Here is a 24,572-nt window from a genome sequence, read left to right on the forward strand (position 1 = left end):
GCAGGAGGGGGGTGGCACCTCTCCCGCCACCGATAACGGTGATCTCACGGCGAACCTCCCGTTATTTCGCACACAGGAACGCCTCCTGTAAAGAGGGATATCTCGGTTGTGGTAGCAGCTGCTGCCATTACCGAGATATCCCTCTTCAAAGTACCAACGTATATGTACATGAGGCGGTCCTTAAGAAGCTTTCATTCCAAACAGCATACAGCTGTTTCAGGCTTGTTGGTCATTATAAGTGTAGTGGATTTAAAAAAAAAAAAAAAAAAAAAAAAAAAAAAAAAAAAAAAAAAGCATGGCGTATAGCTTGGGAAACAACTAAAAATTATAAAAACAGCAGTGCCCACCTTCCCTTCTCTCCTTTGAAGCACTATTACAAAGCAACAGCTGCACATTATGGCTGCACCAGCAGGAAGGAAGCTGTGCTCAGCTTCCCTTTCAAAACCACTCACTGTAGTTGTGGTTCTATCTATCTGTGCTGATGACTGCATTACTGACTTATTTAGCCATTTAATCTGGTTTACTGAAGCAGTAAAAATCAGAAGTAAAATGTGTTTCTCTAAATAAATCTAGTCTTTAATGTGCAAATATTTTATTAGCATCAAGCAGACATAAGAAATAGTTTCCATCTTCTGATCATACGATGCCCCGCACGGCTCAGTTGGTTGAGGGTCTGTGGGGAAAGGGGAAAAAAAAAACACCACATGAAAAAGAGAAATTATGATGGTTAATGGTCAGTTTTAGTCTTAATAAATTGTGTGTTTTTTTTGGGGGGTTATTTATTCATAAAAAATAATTTTACAGATACACATTCAATACAAGATACATTCATGGCACTCTGTAAAGCACGATGAGGTTCTAATAAGAAGGCACAACACAATAAAAGGCTCTATTAAAAATACAAAGCTGGCTAACTTGTTTCAGGCACAGGCGACTAAAGGGAAGGGGATTAAAGTGCAACTAAACCCAAAATGTAATATTCTGCAGCTTACCATGGTGGTGTCTGCATTTGTTTTCTTTTAACAACCTTTTTTGGCCCTTTCATTTCACCTGGTAAACCTGAGAGTAACACACATCCTGTCCCAGGGTGACAATGCTAATCCGCCGTACTGTAGCTATGGAGAACCATGGTCACCCTAGCACAGGAAGTGTCAGGACGACAGAATGCCTTCCACTCTCCACTTCTATAGTACAGAGCCTTGAAAAAGTATTTATACCCCTTGAAATGTTCAAGGAGGGAGATATATTTGTTAATGTATCATTTTGGGGCCTTGTTTTTACTTTTCCAGATGGATACAATGCTAATATAACCATAAATACATTGCATATCTGATTTGGAGAACTGTTGGTGATTTAGACTTACAGAATGTACATCATTGGTGTATTGTAAACATTTGGCAAGAAAAGATTCTCTACCCATGCATATACCTACAGTGCCTTGAAAATGTATTCGTACCCCTTGAAATTTTCCACATTTTGTCATGTTACAACCAAAAATGTAAATTTATTTTAATGTGATTTTATGTGATAGACCAACACAAAGTGGCACATAATTGTGAAGTTGAAGGAAAATGATAAATGGTTTTCAAATTTTTTTACAAATAAATATCTGAAAAGTGTGGCGTGCATTTGTAATCAGCCCTCTTCAATCCGATACCCCTAACTAAAATCTAGTGGAATCAATTGCCTTCAGTAGTCAGCTAATAGTAACTAGAGTCCACCTGTGTGTAATTTAACCTCAGGTGTTCTGTGAAGCCCTCAGAAGTTTGTTAGAGAAGCTAATTGAACAAACAGCATCATGCAGGCCAAGGAACACATGAGACAGCTCAGGGATAAAGCTGTGGAGAAGTTTAAAGCAGGGTTGGGTTATAAAAAAATATCCCAAGCTTTGAACGTCTCATTGAGCACTGGTCAATCTATCATCCGGAAATGGAAAGCGTATGGCACAACTGCAAATCTACCAAGACATGGCTGTCCACCTAAACTGACAGGCTGGGCAAAGAGAACCTTAAATCAGAAAAGCAGCCAAGAAGCCCATGGTAACTCTGCAGAGATCTACAGCTCAGGTGGGAGAATCTGTCCACAGGACAACTATTAGTCTTGCACTCCACAAATCTGGCCTTTATGGAAGAGTGGCAAGAAGAAAGTCATTGTTGAAAGAAAGCCATAAAAAGTCCTATTTGCAGGTTTGTGAGAAGCCATGTAGAGGACACAGCAAACATGTGGAAGAAGATGCTCTGGTCAGATGAGACCAAAATTTAACTTTTTGGCCTAAAAGCAAAACGCCATGTGTGGTGGAAAACTAAGATTGCACATCACCCTGAATACACCACCCCCTCCGCGAAACATTGTGGTGGCAGAATCATGTTGTGGGGATGCTTTTCATCAGCAGGGACAGGGAAGCTAGTCAGAGACATACTCAAAAATGTCACTCTGGATGTGCAAAGCTGGTACAGACATCCCCAAAAAGACTTGCAGCCCTAACTGCAGCGAAAGGTGGTTCGAAAAAGTATTGACTCAGGGGGCTGAATACAAATACACGCCACACTTTTCACATATTTGTAAAACATTTTGAAATTCATTTATCATTTTTCTTCCACTTCCAAATTATGTGCCACCTTGTGTTGGTCTATCACATAAAATCCCAATAAAATACATTGACGTTTTTGGTTGTAACATGACAAAATGTTAAAAATTTCAAGGGGTGTGAATATAGTAAATAGCTTGGGAAAGCTGATATTGTTAGAGATGGTGGGTGGATTGCTGGAAAGAAAACTTTCACTCGGATCACTTAGGGGACATGGGATTGGGTCTGTGTCAAAACTAGGAGGAAAAAGAGGTACTTCCCCCTGTTTGAGTGAAGTTCTGCTTTAATGACAACTCTCTGATCCAGGACAAGTATATTGCTGAGTGTCAAAAATGTTTTGGAACTCATTATTACAGTACGCTTGTTCCAGGACTGTGACAAACGAATCAGACACAGCTGGGCATCTAGCTTTTTTTTTTTCTTTTTTAGGAGTCCTGCAATGGCAGCCCCTCAGAAAGTCTTCCATTACAGTAAATTATTATTATGATACAGAATCAAAATCACTATCACTCAGACGTATGTGTTGCCAGCAAACACTGAGATGAATTTACTTAAAGCAAATAGACTTTGCAAGTGCAGTTGCTCCAGAGCTTAGTAAATGAGGGGAAGCTCTGGTGACTTTCATCATCCAATCTTGTGCAAGGAAAAATGTTGTCCCCCCCCCCCCCCCATTTCCTTGCATGAGATCGGGTGTTCTTTGTAAAGTGAAGCTTTACCTTTTTTACTAAGCTCAGGGGCAACTGCACTTGTAGCACTTGATTGGCCGTCCTGCTCATCTAATTCCATTTGTGACTTGCAATAAAGTGAAGATGAGAGAAAGCGAAGAAACACACAAAAACCAACAAGAACATACTTGGCCCATTCCACATTCAGAATAAGGTGATCATAACCAAAGCCAGAAACGCCAGCGATGGCCCGAGCGGCATCTTCTCTGCGGTGAAAGCTGATGAAGGCAAATCCCTGGGTGGGAGAAGAGAATGATAATGTATCAGAAAGGAGCTTTACCCCAAGCCTACAACATCTACATGTTCCATTACATTTACCCACACTGCAAGAGCAGAGCTTATTGGTTGCTATGGGCAACAGGAATAGCTCTTCCTTTGGAGAACGTGTATGCCAAGAGCTACAGATAGTAAATTGTGGTTGGATGTGCAGACATTGTGGTGGCCATACATTTTAAAGAAACCTTCCACACTCCAATGACATAAGCTTTCATCAAAATGTATTGTTTTAGGACAATATCAAAGGAAGTCCACTGACACGTTTTATCTAGAAAGAGCTTAAAGAGGAACTTCAACACCCTTACCAACTTTATTTTTTTCCCACTCCCTTTGCTAGGTTGTGCTTCATATACCCAGCAAATACAGTAATGATCTATTGTGACCTGCTGGGCTATAGCATGAGTCCTGGGACCACATTTCTTTCTTTGTCATCCAGAGTCAAAATAGCGCAACGTCCTTCCTTCTTCAGAGCTGTGCACTCCTAAGCTCAGTCCAGAGATATCTGATGTAGACATCCTAGAAGGCTACAGGAGGAGGGGGATATCATTCTTGCCTAGGCAAGAAAGGATACAAGGGGTGGAATGGACCATAAAAAAATAAAATTAAATAAAAAAGAGGTTAACCACTTGACCTCCAGAAGATTACCAAGGTGTAAAAGAGTATTTGGGAGTCAGAGTACACTTAATTATAGAGAACTCTGTGATTCAAGGCCTTTCTGGGTGAAACATGTCAATAGTTAGGCTTGGTCCGGGCAGACTTCCTGTGACCTTGTCTTGGAACAATATCGTTTGGTGAAGGCTCATGTCATTGGAGTGTGGACAGTTTATTCCACATGGGAAGGGCTGAGGGGCTCCACTGGCCTGCACAAGCAAACTGCAGGTTTATGAGCAGTGGCTTCCTCTGGTATAGTGGTCACAAATCTCAGCTGAATCAACGCACAAGGGGCAGCTGATGACTACAAAACATTCCATAAGGGATTGGTTACCTTGGATTGCCCGGTCGTCTTGTCTTTAGCCAGGTAGATTCTAGAGATGGATCCAAATGGTCTGAATAGCTCCTGCAGGTCAGTTTCCCGGGTATCTTCAGATAAGTTTGTGACACGGATGGTAGCATTGTCATCAGCTGCAAAAAAGATACATAAGTGCAGAGGGTTACAGAAGAAGCACTCAAAAAACTGTCCCCACAAAATCTGGTTTTATGATCCCCATAACTCCAGGAGCCATAGGAGCCATTCACGTGTGAAAAAAAAAAAAAAATTGAGAGCCATCTGATCATGCCTATTTAGTAGAGATGCACTGAAATTTTGGTGGCTGAAACATATTGGCCGGAAAAGGTGTTTTTGGCATTTTGCCAATAAAGAAAAAGGTGCCTATAATGACACCCAACACGCGTGCAATTTTAACGTAATTTTAGTGCGATTTTGCCCCAGTTTTAATGTGCTTATTTTTCATAGGTCATGCGACTCAAAAAACGCAGCAGAGGTGCATTATTGATACATTATTGTTGTGTTTTCAATGCATTTCAGCAGGGAAGTGCTTTTTTTTTTTTAACTGACCAAAATTGCACCAAGCAAGATTTTTAGCACCACAAGGAAACGCAATGGACCAGTGTAAAGATATACATACAATTTAAAGGGATGTATTTTTCTTGAGCTTTTTTTTGCGCTAATGGCCAACAATAAATTCATATTCATGATATTAATTAAAAAGTTGAAAATAATAAAATTTTATAGAAATATATACATTTAAAAAAAATAAAACTGTAATTTTCGGTTTTTGGCAACGTGCATCCTGGATTTTTGGTAGCAAAATTTCCATTCAGTAGACCTCTACTCTTTAGCATAGAACAGATAAGAGGAGGTTGGCTACAGACACAAATTCCAAGGATCTTAACCAAAACCAAGGAAACTGGTCAAGAGAAAAATAGGACAGCTGAAGAATTGGTTCTGAAAACGCTAGCTGACTGGCTGTATTGCTGACCACTGGCTTCTACATTTGAAGTTACTGTACCCAAAAAAGTATGCAGATCAGGAAAGATCAAGTCTTTGTCAACATGAAGCAGCAGGGTCAGTATGACAGCCGGGCAGCTAGCTTTTTTATTTTTTTAGGAACGTTCAGCAACCAATACAACCAAGCAGAGAATTTCAATTGGTGTTATACTGGTCTAACACACTGAGTGCAGATCAGAGACTCACAACTTGATATATTACCGTATATTTAATAATGTATTTGTGTCAGTGTAAGTACCTGAATTTCACTGGGTATCAGCTTTTTTAACCAGTTCCCGACCGGCGCACGAAGATGTACAATGGCAGAATGGCAGAATGGCACGGGCAGGCAAACTGGCGTACAGGTACGTCCAGTTGAATTTGCCGCCCTGCCATCGCGTGCTGGTCGGGACCCCCGTGAGTCCGGTCGTGGCAGGGATACCCACGATTGTCTCATGGGGAAAGAGAACAGGGGAGATACCGTTGTAAACAGCATCTCCCCGTTCTGCCTAGCAACAAGTGGCTCTGATCTCTGCTTCCTGCGATTGGAGCAGAGATCAGTGTTCACTAGCACACAGCCACGCCCCCCACAGTTAGTAACACACCCCTAGGACACATTTAACTCCTACACTGCCACCCCCGATTAACCCCTTCACTGCCAGTGTCATTTACACAGGAATCAGTTCATTTGTATAGCACTGATTGCTGTATAAATGACAATGGTCCCAAAAATGTGTCAAAAATGTCCTCCATAATGTTGCAGTCACAAAAAAAATTGCTGATCACCGCCATTACTAGTAAAAAAATTTTTTATAAAAATGCCATAAAACTATCCCCCATTTTGTAAACGCTATAAATTTTGCGTAAACCAATCAATAAAGGCTTATTGAGATTTTTTTTACCAAAAATATGTTGAAGAATACGTATCAGCCTAAACTGAGGGAAATTTTTTTTTATATATATATTTTTGGGGGATATTTATTATAGCAAAAAGTAAAAAATAATGCGTTTTTTTTCAAAATTGTCGATATTTTTTTGTTTATAGCTCAAAAAATAACTGCAGGGGTGATCAAATACTACCAAAAGAAAGCTCTACTTGTGGGAAAAAAAGGACGTCAATTTTGTTTGGGAGCCACGTCACATGACTGCACAATTGTCAGTTAAAGCGACGCAGTGCCGAATCGCAAAAAGTGGTCTGGTCATTGGCCTGCAAAATTGTCCAGTCTGAAAGTGGTTAAATCCTCTGCTCAGACTGTAAAAAGAAGTTGCAATGAAGTGCTCATGTGCCAATAAAAAATGTGCTGATAGAAGAAGAGAGCAGAGTGACAGAGAGGAGCTCATCAGTCTGCTACTCCTCCTTTCACTGTCTAGTCACAGGTTGAGGGAGCGGACAAGACCTGTACAGTCAATTTCATAGCAGAGTCATCCGCTTATTACATAGATGTTATCTCACGCGTTAATGTGCATTCACTTGAATGGGCTGCCTTATGCACCACAACGAACAAAAAATTGCTCTTTCACAAAGTTTGGCTATCACAGTACAACATTCATTAGTGCATTATTGTGCACTGCGCTAGTGTGCCGTTCACAATAATAGTATGCAATAGTGCGTATTACCCACTGTGCACTGGAATGAGTGGACCCTGAACTGAAGCAAAGAAAAATTGTCCTGTCAGACAAGGCTGTGTAAATCTGAGGGCTGGACAAATACAAATACTTGGGCAGTGTATTCCTATGACTATTTTAGTCATTTATATAGCATAAATACGGAAAATGTTAACACCATATGCTGTTTAAAAGCCAATATTCACCTATTCAAATGCTAATGAACCTGTTGGACTGGTTCATGAAGCGCTTTATGGACCATTTTAGGACCATGTATGTATGTATGTATGTATGTATGTATGTATGTATGTATGTATGATGCTACAAGAAGTATTGTAAGGGGAAAGAATGGACAACGCCATGTGCTAAGGAACAAAAGGACCTGGTAGCTCTGCAGGGCTCGATGAAAAAAAGAAGCAGTCTGAGAGATTCTGGCAGTTAAAATATTTCCCCTATATAGAGGTCATCTGTGTATTTAGTTGTCTGCCTAAAGTTCGGCTTTCCGGTTCAGTAGTAGAGTGATCTAGGGAATTCTCTCACTGCCATTGATGGGTTTCTGAAGATAAATTGGCAGTTGCTTTACTGAAACTTTTTATTTTACATTAGCAGAACATTTAAATTGGTTGAACTGTGACCTTCTTTTTCAAACATATTTTATAACTTGCAGAACAGTGAGTTTAAAGCGGTAGCAAACCGCAAAAAAAATAAAATAAAATCTTCTCCCTGCAAACTGCACCACATACTGAAAGACTAACTGAAAATGAAGCCTTCCAGCGGCATACCGTCACCTTTTACAGGGCTTCCGTCTTCACCCAGTCTTCCTTCTTGTTTACGGGCTGCAGCCGCTTAATTGACCAATGCGAAACATGCGCCTGGGTATCACGGCTGCGGCCCGGCTTTCTATATGGACGGCACGCTGTCCATTGACAGCGCAGTGTGCATGCGCCGGTGACATCACCTACGCTGCTAAAGTAAATATCCCCCAAGCGGTGCATGATTTTTATTATAGGCTTTTATGTAGGTATAAATAATAAAAAAAACACCATTACTAACAATTTACGCCACTAATGAGTAAACTCACCGGTACCGTACCAGGTACCTTTGTTACATCTCTAGCCCATCCCCATTGTGGGCATGATCCGGCATCTTACCTCTACGGTTAGGTTGCATGGACTCTCCCCTTCGGGTCGCTCCATCTCTCAGACTGGGAGGAACATATTTTCCTGTTTTACTAACAGGAGCCTGAGCCTGACCGGGTTCCGGTTCTGTGAAGGAGATATATTCCGTGATAAGCACATATAATGATTGTCATAATATATCTTTCAGCCTTTTAATAACTGACAGTACTGACCGGCCCCAGGCACTTTCTCCTTGTCTGCTGTGGACAGACCCAGCTGCTCAGCCAGCTCCTTCTGCATGGGACCCAGAGTGTCTTTGTATGGGCACCTTGTGGTCCAATGGTCTCCTTTACAGATTCTACAAGACACAATCTTCTGACCCTTCAGCTTGTTCATGGGGTCTTCCTCCGCCTCATTATTCAGGTCCTGGAAAATTATCAGAACATCAAGATGAGTTATTCACATAACCCAACCTAATAACCTTCTACCTCGTTTAAAAAAAAAAAAAAAAAAAACCTCCATTTGTAATTTCAAACAGTTTTTCTTTAATGGGCTGTCAGCAATGGTAGCTTCTATTTTTAATGACAAGTTTCCTTAAAGCGGAACTAAACTGTATCTGAGAACCACAAATTGAATTATAATATTTAATATTCAAATGCAAACTCAACCTTCCATGTCTCCATGCTTTTTGCTGAGAGAAAAAAATAATAATAAAATAAACACAAAAAACACTAACATTTCTAGCAGCTGCGTTTTGCCCTTAGCTCAGACATGCAGGCAGTAGTGTGTGCTTAGCTAAGCCCCTCCCCCCAGACTCCTGGGATGTCTCATATCATTTTGGCCTAGGCCAAAAACTAGAAAGCAACTGAAGAAACGTTACAAAAAAAAAAAAAAAAAGGATTAAAAAAAAAAAAAAAAAATACAATATCTTATTACGAACGCTAGCAGCAAAGGACTAAAAATATATCTTCTTGATTGAGACCGTTTAGTTCCGTTTTAAAAGCACAATACAAAAAGTAATTCTCTGCATGTGTTAATGCAATTTCATCACCCAATGTTAAGAAAATACAGCCACAACAAATTGGCAAGCTTCAGGATGAAACTATTAAACCACAGAACAAAAATGTAATGGATTGCAGTTTACCAATCCCTAGATTTGTTGCCGGCTTTAGGTTTTGACTTTATTTTAACCTGTTGATCCTGCCAGTTACTGCACTGTATCTATAGAACAGCAGTGTTGTCACCCCGGGCTGCTCTCCTGATTTAAAATTACAAACACCTCCCTTTTCCCTAACATGTGGAGGAGTTTTGTGGTTCACAGATTAAAAGCAGAACTTCACCCTAAGGGGGAGATCTGATGTATGTCCTCTTCCCCACCTCCTCTACCACATTTGACACATTATTATTTTTTTGGGGGAGCAGTTACCTTGTTTTAAAAAAGGTACCCGCTCGGATCATCTAGGCCCACTCTCTTTCCTGCAACCTTCTAGGACACATCACGGGTCACAGAAGACTAAAGGGACCCATGCACAAAGTGCAGCGCGGCAGTGGGAAGCCGCAAGGAGTCACAGCCAGCTTCCCCCAGTAAAAATCCCCGTGCTGGGGACCCCGAAGATAACCAAACAACCAGCCCTGGTGAGGACAGCGTCTGATCTATGGACAGGTAAGTGTTAAAAGTCAGTAGCTACAGTATTTGTAGCTGCTGCCTTAATTTTTTTCCTTTCTAGGGTGAAGATCTACTTTCATACTGCTGTAAAGTTAAAGTGAAAGAAAAAAATAAATAAAAAATTGGAAATAAAAAAATTGAAATGGCTGTATTAACATAGTTTGAGAATTCACTTCATTGCACAGCAAGTTACAAGAATGCTGGATTTCTGGCAATATCAACAAGTGTTTTCTGTACTTGCTAACAACGGCCTTTAAAAAATCTCATATAATTAAAAAAAAAAAAAAAAAAAAATATTTGAGAGTATATATATATATATATATATATATATATATATATATATATATATATATATATATATATATATATATATATATATATATATACACACACACACACACATATACACACACTAAAAGGGAATTTGTGTGTGCACTTCTAAGGCCTGTAAACCTGCAAATTGTTCATAAGTTTAGATATTTTTTAATTTCATCACAGTTGGCCCCAGTTCACACCGGTGTGACTCGTCATGCAATTTGACAGGTCACATGGCATGACAAGTCGCACCCTACTGTTGGAAATGGAACTGTTCAAATCGGTGCGTCGCTGACTTCGCAGTGCAGCACCGATTTGAAAAAAGTAGTTCCTGCACTACTTTTGCCAATTTCAGGTGCGAGTTGCATAGACATCTGTGCATGAAGTCGCACAGATGTCAGCCAAGTAGCACCTGAAGTCACACTGACCTGCAGCTTTGAAATTGTGTAATTAAGTGAATTTGCACAAATTTCACAGCCGCATTCAGTGTGAACCAGGGCTTAATTCAAGATAGAAAAGTTATGAACTAGAGTTAGTTTGAAATGTATAAGTATATGAATGCCTCAGTTTTTAAAGTGGCTGTAAAGCCTCAAGGTTTTTCCCTTTAATGCGTTAAGGTGAATAACCTGTTCTGCAATTCCCCCCAGAGCCCCCCTTTTTCTTACCTGAGCCTGATCCGATCCAGCAATGTGCACGAGCGCAGCGGCTCCAGCCGCTCTCTCATTGGACAGATAGCAGCAGGAGTCATTGGCTCCCGCTGCTGTCAATCAAATCCAGTGACGTAGGGGGTAGGTCAAAGTCCCGCTGTCTGTGTCAATAGACGCAGAAACCGGAATCAGAAGCAAGCCCACACGGGTGCCCCAATGGAAAGCGGCTTTCCGTGAAGGCACCCAATATAGAGGAGGGGCCAGGAGCGCCTGTGGGGAACCCCAGAAGAAAAGGTATTAGGGCTGCTCTGTGCAAAGCGATTGCACAGAGCAAGTAAGTATAACATGTTTATAAAAAAAAAAAACATACAACAGGGTTTACAACCACTTTAATTCTGCAGCCTCTCCTCTGAGCGCACTGTCAGTCACACCCTCTGGGGGAAAATGCCTGGTCCTTGGCTTTGCCAAGATCAATAAAGTTGCACTGGATTTGTGCTGCTATTTTGTCCCCATTCAGATTTAAAGGGGACCTGTCAGTACCGACACTTTGGGTAGACACTTAAAAATGCCCATGCATGGCCCAGGTCAGTGTACCCAAGCAATCAGATTTGTAGCATGGGCAGCTCACCTCCTTGCTTGTGATAAAGGTCATCAGTACATCGTCGCTGACTGTTGTGGTGGCCACATTTGGTCCGGGTGGGTCAAATTCTGAATTTCCAAACTTTTTCAAGTTCTAAACAAAAAAAAAAAAGCAGAGACATTAACATCATTTTACAGGACATCTCCCCGTGAAGCTGCAAAATTAACATTTTTTTCAAAGTTTCTCTTCGTTTACCAATAACTAATTTACAATCAGCTGCACTGTCACTTTTATCTCAACCTATGCTTGTAAACAAACGTTGGCTTGCAGGACATAGTGACAGTGTCTCTACAAAGAGGGCCCCCGACCCAGTATTACACAGCTTATCGGCACTACCTAGCTGCACCTCCAGCCATCACAATGAGCTAAAATATCTAGAGTCAGTGACCAGCAGGAGTGATGACATTTCTTCCTTGGTAATATGGTAGCGCTCGGGTCTTTCAAATTGGCTGCTAGACTGGAACAATGTCAGGAGGTCACATCTTCTTGAATATCCAGAAGCACGTTGTAACTGGCTGCAATGGCGAATGGGGTGAAGTCAGACACAGTCAGATTACCCTGTATGGCTAAAGGTAACAACCATAAAAGGTATGACACCATTTATGGCTAAAAGACGAAAAAAATGTAGACTGTGAACATAAATATGAAACAACAAAAAAAATGTTGTCGCACTAAACGTAGATATCGAATAGATAAGTGTCCATAAAGGGTGAACAACTTGTGATGTTCCAAGTAGTGCAGAGGAATTCTTTGATGAACATCCAGTAACAATGAGTGTATTTAATGTGCGTTTTGATCACCCAAGTGCACCTCCACTGATAGTGATATAAAATGCCTCCTTACCTGGCTGCAAATTATAAGAATATAGACAGGCGTGATATGCAAGTATAGAAGATCCAATCAGCTTTCTCCATTATATTGCAGGTGGTGGTACTGTCATGGCTGATGGTAAAGTTTACTCCATAGTAGGGCCCATGAAGGATAAAACAGCCACATAGTGTAAAACTGCTTAACAGTTTAAAAGAAATCAATGCTAAACACTTACAGAAATATGCTATAAAATGAGCATTAATAGATCCAAGAAGTTAATCGACCACTATACAGGGTTGGCGTGCGTGGTACCTCACGGATGTGGACTACACCCGACGTGTTTCGTTAGAAACCAGAACATTAATTCTAACACTCAATGTGATCCCCCCTGTGACCCCTCCACTGTGACACTCGCTGTGACCCCCCCATGACACTTTTATTGTTTCAAGTTTATCACTATTGGTCCTGTTGTGTTGTTGGCAGCAGCTTGCACTTTATATTTATAGTCTGTATACCTGCACAATCATTTTTTATTGTTCACATTGGGAACATAAATAGCATTAGATTATGGGTGAATGTATATATTATATTGGATGTTTAGGAGCATTTTTAATAGACACCTGTAATGACAGCAATACAGAAGTTATAATTTTGACCTCTCCTTCTGAAAATGCTTGGAGTTTGGCTGTCATACTGACCCTGTCACTTTAGTGGTTTGGGTCATTGACTTGGAAAAGTAGGTAGATAAGGACATCTGACTTTGCACAGTAATTGGTCCAGGTCAGTGACTCAATAAGTCAAAGTATCAACTCAAAACCCAGGCAACAAATTATAGAGAGGGAGGTCAATACCACTAGACCCCATTCTTCTCTCAATTTGATTTCCATAACAAAGCTTAGCAATGAACTGGCCAAAACACAGATGCTGTGTAAATGAAGACGCCCTAAATGATCATGACATTTTTTTTTTTTTATTTAATGCAGCAGCGAATTATAATGGAAGGAATTGTGCCCCATTGCTGGTGTCAATAACAGGACATTGTTGATATCAGTGGATGGAATAGTGCCCCAAGGGCTAGATAAGAACAAGAAAAGGGCCACATCTGGCCCCCAGGCTATAGGCTGGAGATTGTTGCTTTAATCAGTGGGGAGGCAGCAAGGTAGTGTGGACTGTGAATATACCTTACTGGAATGGGGATTGGACTGCCAGGAAACACTGTCACTTTGATCTACTGTAAATGGTCAGGTTACAGTCCCTTTAAAGTGACCCTATGCTTTGTCCATATATGGACAAGCAGTTGCACAATCAGCTTTAAAAATGCGCTATACCCAACCAGGGAAGTTCTGCTTTAAGCACTCCTCTCCCCCCCCCCCCCCCCTCAATGCCACATTTGGCATGTACCCAGGTTTTGGTTCGTTTTTGGGGAAATCGCGTGCTTTTTTTATACACAGATGAACTGAGTATTGAATAGAACTTTGGGTTACATCTGCCCATTGATTACATTATTGATTTTATTTGGCCCACAAGACTAAATTGGAGTACGGTTGTGTGCCAATCCGAATACCACTGGCACGATCTGCTCTTCTGCCCCCGCAATTGTGTGTACAAGCCTAAGCAAAATTTCAGTATGTGTGTGGGACACAGCAGAAGAGCGTTCAGACCTGAACTAATGAACGAGCGCCAACGTTACCAAGAAAAAATAAAACCCTGTTTCTACAACATATTTCTGATCTCACCGGAGTACATCCCTAGATCTCACCTTTCTTCTAGCCACTACTTTTGAAGCTTTGAGGGTTTCAATCTTGAAGGTTCGCACAATCTGCAAAATACAAGCAAAAGTAAAAATTCAGTAGGATCTAATGGGAGTCCAATCACTTTTAGCAGATGCTACAAATTCAGTTTCCACCTGCAATGTCATTCAATGCTCAGACCTGACATCATGGTTCAATAATAAAGGAATACATATTTAGAGAGCCCGTTTAACCTAGTTCGTGCATGGAGAAATGTAGGAGATATGGGTGCCATGCAGGTCTCCTGCAGATCTGTCAGTGTATCTGTGTACCCGCAAATCCTGTCCAGGCAAGCAGATACACTGAGAGGAAGAATCATGAATTACCATGGCACCCCACAAAAAACAGGTGGAACATGTTCCCAAAGGTGAACTTATTCTTTAAATATTTTGAGGAGCAGTAAATACACTTTGCAATAAGCCCTCATTGACCTCCACAACTGCAGCCACTGAGTAGAAATTCATCCACCAAATTTACAGCAGAAGCCCTCTTTCCTGCAATGACTCCTTCCAGAGCTCCTGCTCTGTTTGCAATAGAGAAGGGTGGATGGTAACCGAGTCATTGTTGGAAAAGGAGATCAAGGGGAGCTCCTGACCTGAGAACAGTCGGAAAAAAAAGAGTAAATGTTTAAGCTCCTGTTGCTATTCAAAGCTTATGCTAACCACAGATGTCTTGACTTTCTTTTGAATACCCTCTAGCCTGAATGAAGGAAAATCAATTTCTTTCCCCATTCACACTCACAGCTTAGATGGAGGAATCTCCGCCTGCCTTTTTTTTTTTTTTTTTTATGTCAGGAAAATAATCAAAAGTGATCAAACCATACCAATGCAAGGTACCACCACAACACATTCACTCATACACAGATTTTAAAATTTCTTATACCATATGTACACAGTCTTTAAAATGGGATAGGAGCTGATAGTACAGTGGGGAACACAAGTTGATAATTGAGGGTTGTAGGAAACCGGATGCGATGCTGAGGAAGTGGGGGCACAGGGAGTGGTGGTGAAGTAGTAACTGATGTTATATGGAGGTGGATGGAGGCTAAAGATGAGAGTGAAAAGTTGGGGGGGGTTTGAGCTGATGATGGAGTCAGGCTATGGAAACTGATGGTGAAAGGTGGGGGGTGGGGGTGGTACGGAATGCAAAGAGGCTGGGTGCATAGGAGGCATCAAACTATGCAAACTGGTAGCAGATGCCAAGAGGCTGGGTGCATAGGAGGTGGTGTTGTGGAATAGAAGCTGATACTGAAATCAGGCTATGGAAATTGATAGGGAGGGGGTGGCAGGACAGTAGCAGATGCTGAGAGGCTGAGTGCATAGGAGATGGTGTGGAATAGAAGGAGATAAGTCAGACTATGGAAACTGATGCTGAGGGGTAGTGGGGCGGTAGCAGATGCCAAGAATCTGGGTGCATAGGAGGTGGTGGTGTGGAAGAGAAGGAGACAATGGAGTCAGGATAAGGAAACTGATGGTGGAAGGTGGGGGGGGGGGGGGGGGGTTGTTCCTTTTTTTTGTATTTAGGGGGTATTTTGCATAAGATTAAATAAAGAGATGGGGAGAAGAATACAGGGAGGTATTAGCGATAAGTACCTCAAATCCCTTGAGTATAGTATAGGTGGATGATAGTAGGTAAAGGATTACTTATAGGTGTATAGACTGTTTAAATGTGTACCTAACTTGATTATTGTTAAATGGATTTTAATTTATGGAATATCAGGTGATATTGTACTCTCTACCATCTCTAATAAAAGTAAAATATGAAAAAAAAAAGTGGTACAGTATTGTGGAACAGAAGCTGATAATGGAGTCTGGCTATGAAAACTGATGGTGAGAGGGTGGCAAATATTAAGAGGCTGAATACATAGGAGGTGGTGATGTGGAATAGAAGGAGATACTGGAGATGGGCTATGGAAACGGATGGTGAGGGGTGGGGAAATTGAAGCTGATGTTAGCAATACAGAAACCAAAGGTCGAGGGAGGGAGAACATACTTTCTCAATTGGGTAAAAAGAGAACAGTGGATAGATATGTCATGAAGGAGATGAAAGTATGAAGAGACATTTTTAAGGGAACCTACAGAAAACTGGGGCAGCAGGAATGTAGGACAAGGCTCTACGGTGGTATAAGCTAAAACACTAGTGCATTGCCTACACAGATGCCACACACCTTTGTCCTCAGGGGAGCAGAGCCAACTACAGAGCTTACTAATGCAGACTACTACACTATCCATTCTCTGAAACCATTAATGGGATTTCAAACGTCATACTGTGAAGGGTATAACTATGGGAAAATAGGTGGTGAAGGAACCAGCCATGGAGCGAAGCACGGTAGCAAATCTATTGCACAGTTCTTCTTAACTCAAAACAACGGAACCTCTCCCACATGTGTCAAAGTACATTCACCTTAATTTTCTTGTCATTTTCATCCAGCTTGTATTCTGTGACGGTCTTTACATTTCCATTGATAACCTCACGCGGGGTGTCCAGGACAACTACAAAAAAAGAAAAGAGGATAAACAGTGTGCCCAAGAGACAACAGCCTGCATCTGAGTGATACTTTGTACATATAAATCCTGCTCACTGTCGCCGACAGGCTCCTTCACAACAGTTGGACCTTTCGTTTGACTTATAGCTGGAGTTATTGCTGGACTTAAGGGTTCCACATCTTCTCCCTCTTCTTCCACCTGGTCAGCCCAACTGGGCTTAGAACTGTGAAAGGAGGAAGGTAAGAATTATTCAATGAGAACAAAAGAGAAGCAAACATTACTTCACTGATGACCCCAAACAGGACTGTTCCCTTGTGTAATCCCACATCACTGCCTCATAGCCCCACTAACCAGCTTACACTGTAGGCGTTGCCACCACAAGCCTGATCTCAACCTCTAGCTCCTGCATGACAATTTAAAATGTAGGCAATGACACTAATTTATTAATGTACTACACTTGTTATATTTGCCTACCCAGAAACCAACACACCCCCATATTACAGCGGTGGCCTGCTCTGGTTTTTACTGCTTCTCTGCAGAAATTCTCTTTAGTGCCGCCACGCTGAGAGCGAGGATCACCGATATGTAGATCCCCGTTTCAACCAAAAATATTTTTTTTCTTTCAAAATAGTTTTTATTTTAATTTTTTTTTATTTTTTAATAGCGCAAAAATAAAAATTACAGGAGGTGATCAAATACCACCAAAAGAAAGCTTTATTTGTGGGGGAAAACAAAGGACATCAGTTTTATTTGGGTACAGCGTTGCAATTGTCAGTTAAAGTAATGCAGTGCCATATCTAGGGCTGCAACTAACGATTATTTTCATAATCGATTAGTTGGCCGATTATTGTTTCGATTAATCGGTTAATAACCTTTAAGAAAAAAAGTGGGTCAAATTGACGTTCATTTTCAACCACAGTGACGGAAAATTTGGAAATAATAGAAAACTTCTCAGTCAAAGGAATTTTCAGACAATTTATGTGGTTTTCGTTCATAAATTACATTTATTTTAAAAACAGAATGTTAAAAACAAGTGAAAATTTCAAAACAAAAGTCTTTCATTCAGCGAATGTACAAAGATTTTTCATCTGAATATTCTCATCTGAAAATTGACCCATGTGACCAACATAAGACTCAGTGCACACTTATGCAGTTTGCTTTTGATCTGTTTCTGCAGTGCTTTTGCTGTACGTTTTAATTTTCGTGCACGTGATTTTACGGCAATTTGCATTTTTACGGGCAGATTAAAAAACACAAATTGCTGCAAAAACGCATTACACGCTTTTCTGCAGCTTCTCCATTGAAGTATATTGATCCAATAAAGCACCATTTTGCGTTAAAAGTCCCCGACCCTTTCAGATGTGAACGTCTCCCATAGGAAACCATGTAAATGAACTGTAGTGCATCTCTGCAAAAAGCTCCAATAAACACATAGATGTGAACCAGATCTAAGATGTTTAGTAACATAAGGGGGTTAAAAAAAAAAAAAAAAAAAAAAATTAGCCCTTTATAGTGGAAAAAAAAAAGCAGATAATCACTACTGTAAGGGATTCATTTTTTTACTGTAGAACAGTGAAAGTAATATTTACAGTAGCGATTATTTGCTCGTTTTGTACTATAAAGGGCTCATTTTAGTTTTTTTAACCCCATTATGTTACTGGCCGATTAATCGATTATGCAAATAGTAATTTAGTAATTGATTATGGTCATGGTAATTGGTCATGAGGGGGGGGTAAACCTTACAGAGGTCAAGTGGTTAAAGAATATTTCAGTTTTAGTATGGGGACAGTAAACACAGAGATCCTAATGCTGACTGTCAATTTAACCACTTCTTTACAGGGCCACAGTCAAAAGACACCCTTGGTTTGAAGTGGAATACCGGAGTTGTGGCTGCAGCAATATGCCATAACACCGGTATTGTTTTTTTTTTTTTCAGCTGGTGACTCTCTAACCACTAAAAGTGATCAGCCGCTGAAGTGGAAGAAGAGGAGAGGGTCAAAATTGCCCCCCGATCTCTCCATAACCACTTGACCTCCGGAAGATTAAGCCCCCTTATGACCAGGCCATTTCTTGCTATACGACAACTGTGTTATTTTACATATTTGCACAGTCCTGCAACACTCTACCCAAATTAAATTTATGTCATTCCCCCCCCCCCCCCCCCCCCACAAATAGAGCTTCCATTTGGTGGTATTTGACCACCAACGCGTTTTTTTATTATTTGTATTAAAACAATAAAGTTTGACAAGTTTGAAAAAATAAAATAAAAAAAGTAAAGATTTTTACTTTCTGCTATAAAACATATCCAATAAGAAAATGTAAAAAAATAAATAAAATTCTTGATAAATTTAGGCCAAGATGTATTCTGCTATATATTCTTGGGTAAAAAAAAAAAAAAAATATTTTCCAATAGGCGTATATTGATTGGTTTGTGCAAAAGTTATAGCGCCTAAAAACTATGGAATATATACTGGATTTTTTTTATACTAGAAATGGCTGCAATCAGTGACTTATAGCGGGACTGCGATATTGCGGGGGGTAATCTGACACTTTTTGGGAACCAGTGAAGTGGTAGAAATATGCACTGTCACTGTACTAATGACACTGTCTAGGAATGGGAAATCAAAGGGTTAACTTTGTGCCTAGCCAGTGTTAATGTGCACAGTGTGAGGTGCTTTTACTAATAGGAAATTATAGATTTTGAATCCAAAACTTTTCCCCTGTCAGAACAGAGCTCTGCCTTGTTTACAATTCTGTTCTGGGTCTCTGCCTGACGATCGGTGGGAGCTGGCGGACATCCATTGCCCGGCACCCACAGATCCGCTTCTGCTGCAAGTAATCACGCCTCCTGCAGGCGGATGTGCAGAATCTCAATCACACACACACACACACGTGATCCTGCGCAAAAAGGCCGCCCAGTAGCAGTATATCTGCTATGGGGTGGTCGGAAATTGGTTAAAGAAGACCTGTCATGCTGTATTGTTATTGCAAGGGATGTTTACATTTCTTGAGATAGCAATAAAAGTGATAACTTTTTTTTTTTTTTAAAGGGACAGTGTAAAAATAAAAAATGGAATAAATAATGAACCTTTTTTTAAATCACTCCCGACCCTCCATGCAGTGGCAAATACATATGTAGATCACACCCACATATGTAAATGGTGTTCGAACCACACATGTGAGGGCCCTATTGCAAGTGACGTACCTCGCTGTGATGACATATGACCGAAATCCCAATGTAAAAATGCAGAAAAGTATACCATAAAGACAAAAAATATATCCAATGGTTTGAGACCGCGTTGTCTTTTTGCCTGGAACTGCACTTTATGTAGTGCTGAGGCCTAATAAAACCTGCTAGCAACTCGTTTAGTCACTTGCCCACCGGGGCACTTAGACCCCCCTTCCTGCCCAGATCAATTTTCAGCTTTCAGCGCGGTCACACTTTGAATGACAATTGCGCGGTCATGCAACACTGTACCCAAATTACATTTTTTATAATTTTTTTTCACACAAATAGAGCTTTCTTTTGCTGGTATTTAATCACTGCTGGGTTTTTTTATTTTTTGCTAAATAAAACGAAAAAAGGCCAAATATTTTGAAAAAACAAAAACTGTTTTATAGTTTGTTATACAATTTTGGAAACAGGTCATTTTTCTCCTTCATTGATGTGCGTTAATGAGGCTGCCCTAATGGGCACTGGTGAGGTAGCACTAATAAGGAGGCACTGAGAGATGGAACTGATGATCACTGATGGGTGGCACTGGCAGGTACAATGAGGCAGTCGCGGCTCTCTGTGTGAGGGGCCAATGTCCTGACAGGAAGCCGGGTTTCCTTCTTTTCTTTTTCAGCGTGAGGGGTTAACCGATCTTCTGTTTACATCACATGATCAGCTGTCATTGACCCCTTACTCTGATCACTCAAGTCTCACACAGTGCCTGACGCGCAGACAGCACTTGCTCGGAAGGACGTCCATGAACACCCTCCCGGCAATTAAGGCCGGCGCTGTAGCTGTCTTTCAGCTATAGGATGGGAAGTAGTTAAATTGACAGTCAGCACTCCCAATAAGATGTGTTTAAAATCCCCAATCTTGGGGTGAATGGTGCTTTAAAGACTTTAACAAGCATGCCGTAAGCAATGCGAAAGCTTGCTGCTCACATTGCTCTTACACAAGCTGAAGATCATGTGAACAAGGACTAAAAGGAAAAAAAAAAAAGTTCTTTGTCTTGTATACCAGAAACCACAATTCCCACTATCATAATCAGCATAATCTACTTCTGCCACCTCCTCTTATCTCATCCATCCATCCATCCATCCATGACTAATCAAACTGCCTCTCTCTCCCGCCTGCAGAAGTCAATGGCCAAACTACTACAGCAATCAGCAGCAGCATTAAAAGTGTATGTAAATCCCAACAATGAATGACTCCTATTTTCTTCCTTTTGGTCTGTAAAATTTACCATTGGAAGGGTTTTTTCAATATCTGTTCAATTAATATTGCCAGAAATCTTGTGAGCCGATACCTTCCTGTGCATAAGGAGGAGCTATCGTGATGAGGAGTTATGGAGACGAGATGGGGTAATTACCCTAACTGCCCCAAACCATTACAACGCTCATCATCCTCCACTACCACGCCATCAGTATTAACCCCATTATCCCCAGTGCTACTTTACTCACCACTATCAACCCCAACAAACCTACCCGACACATCCTCCCCCATTATCTCCACCACCCCTACTAATTTCATTCACTAGCACCCCTGGTACTACTGAACCCGCCAGTATCACCCCCTCCAGAACACCAATCCCACCCCATTACCCGCCATAGCATCCCAGTTATACCCATAACTACTATACTTAACACAACCACTATTGTACCCTTCCTTAGCACCACCATCAATCCCACCTGCCCCAACCATTATACCGCTCATCATTCCCGGCCATAACTACTGACCTTTAATCTCCTCCAATACAACTTCATTACTACCATCACTACAGTACCCACCACTACTGTACCCACCACTACCATCCGCATCACTACTGTACCCACCACTACCACCCCCATCACTACTGTACCCACCACTACCACCCCCATCACTACTGTAACCACCACTACCACCCCCATCACTACTGTAACCACCAGTATCACCCCCACCCCATTACATGCCATATCATCCCAGTTATACCCATAAATACTGTACTTAACACAACCATTATTGTACCTTCCTTAGCAACACCAACAATCCCACCTGCCCCAACCATGACAACGCTCATCATACCCAGCCATAACTACTGACCTTTAATCTCCTCCAATACAACTTCATTACCCCATCACTACCACCCCCATCACCCCAATCACTAGTGTACCCACCACTACCAACCCCATCACTACTGTACACACCAGTATCACCCCCATCACTACTGTACACACCAGTACCACCCACTCCCTCATTATCTCCACCTCCCCTACTAATTTAATTCACTACCACCCCTGGTACTACTGAACCCACCAGTATCACCCCCTCCAGAACACCAACCCCACCCCATTACCTGCCATATCATCCCAGTTATACCCATAACTACTGTACTTAACGCAACCACTATTGTACCCTTCCTTAGCACCACCACCAATCCCACCTGCCCCAACCATGACAACGCTCATCATCCTCGACCATCACTATTGACCTTTAATCTCCTCCAATACAACTTCATTACCACCATCACTACTGTACTCAACACTACCACTTCTATCATGACTGTATCCACCATTACCACCCACATCACTACTGTACCCACCATAGTCACTACTGTAACAATCACTACCACCACAATCACCCCCCATGCTCTCCAGTACTACTGTACACAACCGTATCACCTACATCACCCAAACCCATAACTTCTTTAGTCATTGAAGCCACCCCCATCATGTCCACCACTACTGTACCCATTGCTAGCACTCCATTAACTCCACCTGACCCAACCATAACATTGTTCATCATCCCAGTCATACTCATCACTAGTATTCCATTAATCTCCTCCACCATCCCTTTCACTAGTGTACTCATCACTACCCTCTCCACCAACCCTACTAGCCACAGCCTCCCCCATAATTCCTGCCATCCATACTCATCTTTCCCACCCACTCTCCTTAACACCTCCATTTTAGCATCTTTGGTAATACTGTACTCACCAGTATCAGCCCCTCAACCCCAACTATTAACACCCATAACTACTGTACTGATAACACTACCCCCATCATGTACACCACTACAGCGCCCATCAACCCCATCTGCCCTATTACAACACTCATCATCCCCCATCACTACTGATCTTTCATTTCCTCCACTACCCCTTCATCACCCCCATCACTACCACCCCCATCACCCCAGTACAACTGTACCCAACCACTATTGGCACCATTAATCCTACCGGCCTAATCATCCTGGCCATACTCATCTCTACAATCCTCTCATCTTTTTCACTGCCATCTCCCTACAATGCTCATCGTCCTACACTACCACCCTCAGTACTTTTAACCCCATTCATCTTCAATACTACTACAACCACCACTAGTGGCACCATCAACCCTACCTGCCCCCCCCCCCCCCCCCCCAATTCAATCATCCTGTCCTGGGCATCCTCATCACTACCACCTTCTTCTATATTACCCCCATCATTACTACCCCCCCCCCCCCCCATCATCATCCCTCCCTGCCACAACCTCACCCACCATAACAATACATACTCCTCTCCATCACCCCAGCCATACCCATAACAACCGCCCCCCGGTCAGCATATCTCCGCCGTCACCTTCCATGATATGCCCCGCATGTCGGAGTCCCCCTCCCCCGGTACACTCACTCGTAGTCTCCGGTCGGCATGTTCCAGGCTGTAGTGATGGCGCCGCCGGAAGTTGAAGAGAAACTCGTAGCCAGACACAGCACACAGGAAGGGGGACCGGGCAGGAGAGCACACTTCCGGCGTCGCTCTGACTATACAGCTCTGTGGTGCTGGAGGACTTTGGTCATGTGGCTGCAGTGTGACTGTTCAGGAAGGGGACTGGGCATGTGTGCTGATTTCTACTGAGTACTTATTAGTACAGGCACTGTAATGTCTGCTAGAGGGGTTCCCTGCTATGTCCTGCATAGTATGGAGACATCAGTGTCTGCTAGAAGGGTGTCCTGCTCACCACTGCATGTTAGGCGCACATTACTCTCTATTACAGGAGTTCCCTGTGAAGTGTTGTGTAGTATGGGCATAACAATGTCTGCTAGAGGGGTTCCCGCTATGTCCTGTAAAGTATGGACACAATTATGTCTGCTAGAGGGGTTCCTGCTATGCCCTGTACAGTATTGACACAATTATGTCTGCTAGAGGGGTTCCCGCTATGTCCTGTAAAGTATGGACACAGAAATGTCTGCTAGAGGGGTTCCCCGCTATGTACTGTACAGTATGGACACAGCAATGTCTGCTAGAGGGGTTCCCCCTATGTCCTGTACAGTATGGATACAATTATGTCTGCTAGAGGGATTCCCGCTATGTACTGTACAGTATGGACACAGCAATGTCTGCTAGAGGGGTTCCCCCTATGTCCTGTACAGTATGGATACAATTATGTCTGCTAGAGGGGTTCCCAGCTAGGGATGGCCGAACTGTTTGCCCGGCGGTCGTTTCGTGGCGAATCACCCCCTCCAGAACACCAACCCCACCCCATTACCTGCCATATCATCCCAGTTATACCCATAACTACTGTACTTAACGCAACCACTATTGTACCCTTCCTTAGCACCACCACCAATCCCACCTGCCCCAACCATGACAACGCTCATCATCCTCGACCATCACTATTGACCTTTAATCTCCTCCAATACAACTTCATTACCACCATCACTACTGTACTCAACACTACCACTTCTATCATGAC

The 24,572-nt window shown here is 41.9% G+C and overlaps 1 protein-coding gene across 1 annotated transcript; it reads right to left on the bottom strand.

Annotated features, from left to right (window-relative positions):
* Positions 1-554: 554 nt before the first annotated feature.
* Positions 555-23,657, bottom strand: EIF3G (eukaryotic translation initiation factor 3 subunit G). Its single transcript, XM_077470192.1, has 10 exons — positions 23,510-23,657; positions 16,748-16,875; positions 16,570-16,658; positions 14,136-14,195; positions 11,555-11,659; positions 8,532-8,724; positions 8,332-8,445; positions 4,574-4,710; positions 3,441-3,547; positions 555-673 (listed from the first exon to the last, which is right to left on the bottom strand). The coding sequence occupies exons 1-10, from the start codon at positions 23,527-23,529 to the stop codon at positions 658-660; spliced, it is 969 nt and encodes a 322-aa protein (XP_077326318.1). The 5' UTR covers positions 23,530-23,657; the 3' UTR covers positions 555-657.
* Positions 23,658-24,572: the final 915 nt, after the last annotated feature.

This window comes from Lithobates pipiens, unplaced genomic scaffold (assembly GCF_037356315.1).
Source record: "Lithobates pipiens isolate NorthernLeopardFrog02 unplaced genomic scaffold, aLitPip1_a1.2 Scaffold_8, whole genome shotgun sequence".
In the NCBI taxonomy this organism is placed as follows: Eukaryota; Metazoa; Chordata; class Amphibia; order Anura; family Ranidae; genus Lithobates; species Lithobates pipiens.

Excerpts from the sequence above, each read along its gene's own strand:
- EIF3G (XM_077470192.1), bottom strand. The coding sequence starts at position 23,529 with ATGCCGACCGGAGACTACGA. Across the intron at positions 16,876-23,509 it reads ATGCCGACCGGAGACTACGA|TTCTAAGCCCAGTTGGGCTG; the intron begins GTGAGTGTACCG and ends CTCCTTTCACAG. Across the intron at positions 3,548-4,573 it reads AGACGACCGGGCAATCCAAG|GGATTTGCCTTCATCAGCTT; the intron begins GTAACCAATCCC and ends TCTCCCACCCAG.